The 9042-nt window shown below is 49.0% G+C and overlaps 1 protein-coding gene across 1 annotated transcript in view; it reads right to left on the reverse strand.

Moving 5' to 3' along the window:
- Positions 1–241: 241 nt before the first annotated feature.
- TGM7 (transglutaminase 7) overlaps positions 242–9042 on the reverse strand; it is a 26252-nt gene continuing 17451 nt past the window's right edge. The window contains exons 8-13 of the mRNA XM_030884506.1: positions 7733–7921; positions 7301–7543; positions 5777–6103; positions 5386–5546; positions 663–796; positions 242–401 (exon numbers count right to left, since the gene is read on the reverse strand). Coding sequence (XP_030740366.1) covers positions 242–401; positions 663–796; positions 5386–5546; positions 5777–6103; positions 7301–7543; positions 7733–7921 — 1214 coding nt within the window. The remainder of the gene's footprint in view (positions 402–662; positions 797–5385; positions 5547–5776; positions 6104–7300; positions 7544–7732; positions 7922–9042) is intronic.

Raw genomic sequence — 9042 nt, forward strand, 5'->3', positions numbered from 1 at the left:
AGGGGCCCAGCACATGACAGGCAGCCAGGCCAAGAGGACCAGCCGGTAGTAGCAAAGGGCTTGCTGGCATACAAGAGAGAGCACTGTGATAAATACAGATGCCTTTATTGTCTCCTCCCAAGGTGCCCAGTGGTTCTGACGGAGCTTCATTCACTCCCAGGCAGGCCGAAGAGGATCAGAGATAGAGGAGAAGACATTCAGGAGGAGCAAGAGCAGGGAGGGGCTGCAGTTAGCCGGGGCATCAGAAAGAGCTGGCTGCAGCAACATAGATGTCCTTATAGCCCTTGATCTCCTTGACCTCACTGCTGCTGATGAGGACTTGCAGCTGGCGGGGTCCGGCTTTGATGGGGTAGAGGTTCAGCTGAATTCCGATGGTGTGTCCGGCCACCAAAGTCCCAAGGCTGAAAGATCAAAAGGGCCTGTTTGTCAGAACCTTGAGGAGTAACCACTTGATGGGTGATCTGAGTTTTACTCCTTTGCCCTCTGGGTAGGTATCTCCCACCCTCCAATACCACAGAGCTCAACCTTCCCTAAGGAAAATGGGAAAGTTGTGGGGCTGGGGGGAGGCAAGGAGGTACCACCCAGGAGACTGAAAACAGCTTTATGATCCCTCCCCTCATCCGAGACCAGAGTGAGCGAGATGGACAGGTGGCATTACTTACTCTTTTGATATCTGCCCATCAATGAGGCCACTTCCCTCCAGCACCATCGTGCAGTTACTCAGAGACTCCGTTTGACTATTGGTGAGGGTGATGTGGACTCTCAATGCCTTGCCCACTTCCGCCCTCTCAGACACCTGTGTGGACAGAAGATGGAGGCTTCTTGGGCAACTAACCTCCTTTCCGTACTCTGATTCAATAACCTTCCTCCCCATCCCCCGATGACCAGCCAAGAACTGCCACTTAAAGCTGAGGTCCTGTAGCTGGGAAAGGAAAACAGGAGCTCAGACTTTTCAAGTCTAGGAGGTCACAATATGGGAGCCTGAGAGGAAACAGGATCCTAACTAACTGGTCTGCTAACTGCAAGAAGCTCACACTACTCCAGGAAGCCACACCAGTTGAGAATTGGGGGTTGAATCATCCAACTCAAGATGGCACCCAGATTTTCAACTTAAGGACCTCCAATTGGCTAGTGGTGGCTAATTACCTGCTTGTCCTACTGTGTGTGGTGACTTGCGTGTGGCTATGATGCTGGAAGTTACCTCACTGGTATTTTCAAATACCAAAAGAGCCGCCTAAATGTGAACCGGTTTTGGCAGAACTGCCAGACTAAGAGCAGACTTCAAAGAAGGAATAGGCTGTCCACTTTTGAGGAATTAGCCACTGACAGTCTTATGGATAACATCAAAATATTGTCAGGTACTGAAAAGCTCACGATGAGAAGCAGACCACCACCCGATAGATAGATGAGCCCCTCAGGTCAGAAGACGTTCAAAATGCGACTGTGAAAGAGCTGCCTTCTCAAAGTCGAGCTGACCATAGATGGCATGGTTGGAGGACAGCCTTTGATGGGGCAGGACGCAAAATGAGAAGAAACAGTTGAAAACATGTATTAATAATTGGACGTGAGAATGGAAGAAGTATGAATTTAGAAAAAAATGGAAGTCATCAAAAGTGAAATGGAGCACGTAACAGTGCTCCTAGGCATTCATCAGCAGAAGTGAACTGGCAGTGGTCATTGTGAATTAGCACATCATGGGGTTCACTATGCCAGGAAGGGCAGATTCGAAAGGAATGGGGTTACACTCGTCGTCCAAAAGGACATGTCAAGATCTATCTCGAAGTACAATGCTGTCTGTGATAGGATAAGATCTGTTCGCATATAAGGAAATCCAGTCAATATTATTCAACTGTATGCACCAACCACTAAAGTTGGTGATGAAGAAACCGAAGGATTCTACTGATGAACTTTTCCTTCTGAAATGGATCAACAATGCGATCAAGATGCACTAATAATTACTGGTGATTGGAATCCAACAGTTGGAAACAAAGAGGAGGAAACCAAAACAAGGCTCCCGGAATTGATGACGTGCCCATGGAAATGTGTGCACGAGCTGACGGAGCACTGAGGCACGCCCTCACCGGTGTCAGGAAAACTGGGAAGAGAGCTGCCTGGTTAACTGACTGGAAGAGGTCCATATTTGTACCTATTCCAAAGAGAGGTGACCCAACAGAATGCACACATTTCAGAACAATATCATTAATATTACATGCAAGTAAAATGTTGCTCATGATCATTCAACAACAATCATCATTCAATGCAGCAGTACATGGACAGGAAGCTGCCAGAGATTCAAGCCTGATTCAGAAGAGGACATGGAGCAAGAGATATCATTGCTGACGTCAGGTGGATCTCGGCTCCAAGAAGAGAATACCAGAAAGATGTCTGTTTATGCTTTATTGACTATGAAAAGACATTCAGCTGTGTGGAGCACAGCAAACTGTGGATAGCCTTGAGAAGAATGGGAATGCTCACCTGGAACCTGTACTTGGATCAAGAGGCAGTTTTGTGAACAGAACAAGGGAATAGTGCATTGTTTAAAATCAAGAAGGGTGTGGGTCAGGGTTGTATCTTCTCATTCAATCTGTATGCTGAGCAAAGGACAATCAGAGAAGCTTGGTTATATGCCAAAGAATGTGGTATTAGGATTAGAAGGAGGTTTATTTAACAACGGGCTATATACAGATGATAGCACCTTGCTTGCTGGAAGTAAGGAAGAATTGAAGCACTTGCTGATAAAGATTGTAGCCTTCACTATGAATTTCAATTCAAGAAAACAAAAACCCTCAAACTGGACCAATAGATAGCCTCTTGATAAAGGAAGAAAAGATCAAAGTTGTCATGGATTTCATCTTACTGGGATCCACACGCAATGCTCATGGAAGCAGCAGTCAAGAGATCAAATTGCAAGCAATTGGACATCTTGTTACAGAAGGGTCGTGGGGAGAAGACAGGCCAGTCAGAGTGCAGTATAGCACCGATGAAACATACAGCTTTCCTCTGGTTCTTTAATGCTTTCTCCCCAACACTATCATGACCCTAATGCTACCTACAAATCTGGCTAAACCAGAGCATGTACATGGGTACAGATAAGAGCTGGAAACACAGGGAATACAGGGCAGACAAATTCCTCGGAACCAATATTGAGAGTAGCCCTACCAGGAGGGTAAGGGGAAGGTGAGGAGAGAAAGGGGGAACTGATCACAATGGCCTACCTATAACCCCTCCCTTGGGGATGGACAACAGACAGTGGGTAAAGGGAATCTTTGGACAGTTCAAGACATGAAAAAAATAATAATTTATAAATTATCAAGGGTTCACGAGGAAGGGAGGGAGAGGCAGGGGGAAAAGATGAGGAGCTGATAGCAAAGGCTCAAGTAGAAAGAAAATGCTTTAAAAAATAGAGATCAAATTGCATTGGGTAAATCTGCTGTACTAAACCTCTTTAAAGTGTTGAAAAGCAAAGGTGTTACTTTGAGGGCTAAGGTGTGCCTGGTCAAAGCCATGGTACTTTCAATCAACTCACATGTATATGAAAGCTGGACATTGAATAAGGAAGACCTAAGAAAAACTGATACACTTGAACTATGGTGGTGACAAAGAACATTGAAAGGACCATGGGCTGCCAAAAGAACAAACAAACCTGTCTTTGAAGAAGCACAGCCAGAAAGCTTCTTAGAAGCAAGAACGTTGAGACTTTGTTGCACATGCTTTGGACATGTAATGAGAGAGACCAGTCCCTGGCAAAGGACATCATGCTTGGTAACACAGAGGGGCAATGAAAAACAGGAAGACCGTTGACAAAATGGATCAATACAGTGGCTGCAACAACGGGCTCAAACATAAGAACAATTGTGAGGCTGGTGCACGATTGGGTGGTGTTCATTCTGTGGTTCATAGGGCAGCTACGAGTCAGAACCAACTTGATGTCATCTCACAACTACCACACAATAGAAACGCCGTGTTAGTAAGGATCTTCAGGAGAAAGCCAGACTCAGAGAATCATAATTGATTAGTAATGCCTGTTACAGGCATGGAATAAGAACGTGGCGCCATGTGCTCCATTATGTGCCCTAGTAATGTCATTCCACCCTTCCAGTCTACAGATGAGCAAAGTTGGCCAAAGTCACATGATAGGTTAATAGCAGAGCCAAGACCTGAGCCAGGTATCTCAGACCAGGATCTTTTCTGTATTCAGATACAGAACACTACATATATTTTCCAGGGGTTTTCAGCGTCTCATATGTGAGAACTCTGTCGTGGGACAGCTCTTTGAGTCCCTCTGGGGGCCCTGACAGTGGGAGGCAATGAGTTTGTTCTATTCCTTTCTAGAGGCCCAGTACGTAGTACAGTGCTAGCCAATTGCCAGATATCAGTAACCTGTGTTGAACTTAAATGAACTCTAACCACCCAGGTGATACTGGGTGTTCTGCCTCTGTCGGAGAATCAGAGAGAAGGAAGAACAGATCCTGACTTCTCTGGGATGCACATGAAGGGAACACATCCTGGCTCCTGATGAGGACCTTGCAGTAGAGCGGGTTAAAGTAACTAGCATCGTCATCCCCGGGTCCCTGACAGATTGGGGACTAATGAACAGATTCCTTGGTGTCTGATCCGTGTGCTTCAAGATCCTGGTGTCATCAGGACTCACTGGTAGAGGGTGGGGCCCTCACCTTGGCACCAGGCTTATGTTTGCACCTGTGATTCTGCCCATTGCTGCCCTGCAGCCCCACCCCGCCCAGTGAGAACCGGTAGAGGGGCCAGGGGGGTTGTGAGGTGGGGCATGCTGCCACCAGGTCGGCTAGGTGCAGTACCAGGTTTGGATTAGACAGTGGGGAAGGTCTTCCAGAGGAGGTGGAGGTGTCTGGGGGGCGGGAGGGAGGTCAGAGGCTCCAGGGGAAGGAAAATTCTGGTAGCAGGAGACGGGGAGCAGGAATATGCCCCTCTCCGTTCAACCTGCCTTCACCAGCAGTTTCTTTCTCATTTCATGGTCTCAGCTAGATGCTGCCCAGGCATCTGACCTAGAAAATGGTCTCACGGTGAATCCGTCTGCCTCTTCCTTGTCACCTCACCAGTCAGTCACATTTTGCACTTAGCCATGTGGTCCAGTGTCTCTACTCCATCTCCCAGGCTCTGCATTTTGTGTCTCTTGGCCTTTGCCAATGTATTTTCTTATTTGAAATGCTTCCACCTCACCCTCCTTTCGAAAGAGGTCACCTTTGAGAAACCTTCATCCCCACCCACACTTTGTAACAGAGACCATGGGTTTTGCTGGAAAGCCGGCCTGTGACTGTCCGTGTCTGGGTTTCTGTCCCCCGACAGAGCCTTGGCAATGTTGGATTAGTCAGAGAGCCCCTGGGCCCCACCTCTGCCCAACAGCCTCACCTCAATAGATAAGTGGGGCGACTCCAGAGAGATATCTTTCAGGACCAGCATGGACCTCCCCGTCTCCTTAACCTTGGCAATGCCAGACACGCGGATCAGCTTTTCATCCGTCAGCCGGTTTCTGTAATTGTTGTAGGGCAGCAGGAGAGGCCACTCTATGTCTAAGCAGAGACAGGAACAGCTTGAGTCCAGGGACAGGGGCTTTGAGAATGTTTATCTGGCCTTCAGCTTCCTGCCACTGCTCGGGGTGGTGGGGTGTGGTGGGGTGGGGTGTGTGTGTGTGTGTGTGTGTGTGGTGTTATCTCTGGGTGACCATGTTGGACCTGCCCCATGTACTTGTCCCCATAACTCCCCTCCCTAAAGGGTTACCACAGGCCTGCCTCATACTCACCCTGCCCGAAGTCCAAGTTCAAGTGGACCAGTTGCCTCCAGAGGGGCTCCCGGGTGCGTCCCCCATGCAGCAGGGCCTGCGCACAGAAGTGTAGTACCAGCCTGATGGGGCCCCGGGGGTGGGTTCTGCCTGGCACCCTCCGGGCACGCAGTGTCAGCAACAGGTCCTGGCCCCATTGAGGCGTCCTGGCCAGGTGGAGCTGCAGCTGGGCCGGCTGGCCCTCCATGCCCCCAGACCCCAGCAGGTCCAGGAAGGGTGATGAGGCCCTTCTTGAGCCCAGCATCCTCCAGGAGGCCTTCATGAACACAGACCGCTCCTCACGGGATCCTGGGGGAAAGCAGCCCAGGGAGGGGTCAGTGGAGAGGAGTCAGAAGATGAAGCCACCTGCTTCATGGTAACGCCAGACCCCCTCCCAAAGCCCCGACCACATGAAAAGCAATTAGGGAGACAATACAGCATTAGGTTTGACGCCGCTCAGTTCCGAGTTCCAATCCTTGCTCTAACTAATCACAGTTCCCTAATCTTTTGGCGTTCGCCTGCCATCTAGAACACAGGAAACATGCCGACTTGCCTCAAAGAGTCGCCACGAAATATTGGGTTAAACACACTGTTGACTTTAAAGCATCCAGCATGGTATTGTCTTCAATGTCACTGTCAGCATCACCATCATTATTATCAAAGTCAAAGGCTTCTCTCCCCTAGCAATGCCCACATTTATGAAATTAATGCTCAAGGCTTTTAAATAGAGCTTTTGCTCTGGCATTGGGGAGCTCCTTCACATACACAGGCTTAACCTAAATCTCTCCTCAAGGGAACATCTCTAGAGCACAGTGTCAAGTGGTGGCTGTGCATTAACTGACTCAGCCCAGGCAACAGCCCTCTGGGGCAGCTGGTACTAATGTTATCCCACTGTACAGAGGAGGAAGAGGTGGCATGGAGCGAGTAAGAGCCAGTCCAGGGTCATACAGCTGGCACATGGCAGAGCCTTGATTGGGCAGAATGGCCCTCTCCACCAGGCCATCCACTCCCTGCCAAAGGCCCAAGGCTCTTTTCTGTCTTTCTGCATCTACCGCCCACCTCCTGCCATCCCTCTGCCACAGACCATGGTGTGAGCCTAGGACGGGGTTGTTAGAGAAAACACAAGATGACCAGTTAAATTTACATTTTGGATACACAATGGATATTTCTCATTTATTTATAACAGACCATTTTTAAGTCACCCTCATGGATAAGTACATGGCATACCATATTTCAGACACATTTAGAGCTAGGTATAAAAGTGAATGTCAGATAAACAATCAATACTTTTTAGTATACGTATGCCCGTGCAATATTTGGGACACACTTATCCTTAGAAACTTATTAATTTATCTAAATGCTCCTGAAATTCTCATTTAACGGGCTGTCCTGGGGGGTGATATGACAAGCCTCCTGTGAGTTTGCCGTGAAGACAAGAGATGATTAGGCGGTAGCAGCACCAAGAAGGGGAGCCCACCCCCCAGAATGCTCCAGTGCCCCAGGTACCTTCCGGATACTTGTAGGTGCTGGTGATGTTCTGGCGCTGGTCTGACCCTACCAACTTGGTGCTGATTTCCTTCCCAATGGAACTGGTATTGTGAGCCAGGATTTCCTGGGCCTGGCCATCCCCAAAGAGCCAAATGACCTCATCGGCGTTCACCTCGGCAAACACAAATGGAGTGTCATAGGCCAGGTGGACCTCCCCGTCCCTGATGGCCTTCACGGAGGCAGGGCCACAGCAGAACATCCCTGTGGAGGGAACACAAGCTGTGGAGCAAGGCTGCTGCCTGAGAGGGCAGCTGGGCCTGGCAGTGGAGGGTAAGCATGAGGTGCTGTGCTGGGCAGAGGGGGAAGGGATTCCTGCTCCCATGGCCCAGCACCCTTCCCAGCCCCCACAAGGAGCCCAGACCCTAGTTCTACAGTGTCCTTCTTACTCACCACTGCTGGTTTGCTGGGGAGTGGGGTCCAGAACCTGCCACCCATTGTATCCCGGCGGGAGATCTCTCCGGATCATCCAGCACTCGTTCCAGACATGGAAATTCCTGCGGAAGGGAGTACAGAGCCAAGCACAGGGCTCTCCAGCGCAGGCCCTGTGCTGAGTGTCCTGCCTCACCGCTGCTTCCTCCGCTTGAAATAGATTCAAGCTGACAATCAAGTTGCAAGAGTACAAAGAATAACCTCTGCGGATTCACCTGGGGGCTTACAGTTTGTCCCATCTGCCGATCATTTGCTTTCTTTTGATATCATAGGAATGTAGACCTTCCCCACCCCCTGAATTATCTGAGAGTAAGTTGAAATCATCATGGTCCTTTACCCTAAAATACTTCAGTGCATATGTCCTAAGAGTAAGAATCTTCTTTTATATAACCCTTGTACGGCTATCAACCTTGGTGAAATAATAGAGCTGTGGTACATTGACCTAATGGACTATGTCTCGATCTTGTCTATTGAACCCATATAGTCTTTACAGGTAGTTAGTTCAGAACTTTGAGCCAGATCTCTCCAGTTTAGACAGAGTCAACAGCATGAGACTGGAACAGACCTGAATGTGTCGAATGTGGATGAGCTGTAGCAGTTACAGGACAGAGAAAACTGTGGATGGATGCTCTGCTAGCAAACAAGGGCAGGAGTAGGCACGTTGCATAGCAACGAAAGCTCTTGACCAGCAGAGTGGGAAACACCAGTGCCCCATTCAAAGACGGCCGCTGACCACGTGTGCCACTCTCTGAGGTCCTGGTTATGATCCACTCCCCGCCCATTAGGCTTCTAAAGGGGCTCTCTACGCCTCTTCTGAGTCTCCCAATCCAGGGCTTGGATAGTCATTTCACCCATTCCAGGTGTCACTCCACGTCACCCAAATTTTAGAAGTGCCATCTGTTCTGATTTCCCCTCATTGGTCCTGACTAAAGTGGTTTGAACCCTTGTGTGTCATTCAAAGGGCTTACATAGAAACTGGAAGGGGAACAACAGGAAACCAGGCTTGGGGTAGCAAAGAGAAGGAGGGTGAAATCAGGGCAAGAGAAGAGAAAGGGAAATACACATACACACACACACACACACACACACACACACACACACGCATGTGCGTGCTCTAAGAGGGTATGAGACAGAGGGGGAAGAAGTCAAGAGAGACAGGGAGAGATACACCGTCATGGCTATTGACAGGGGAAATAGAGAAATGGCCCAGACAGACATCGAGAAGGAAGAACACAGCTGTTAAGCTGTGTGCTCATTCGGTCACTGGCTTC

This window comes from Echinops telfairi, unplaced genomic scaffold (genome assembly GCF_000313985.2).
Source record: "Echinops telfairi isolate 266 unplaced genomic scaffold, ASM31398v2 ScPeMD7_8;HRSCAF=38, whole genome shotgun sequence".
NCBI lineage: Eukaryota > Metazoa > Chordata > Mammalia > Afrosoricida > Tenrecidae > Echinops > Echinops telfairi.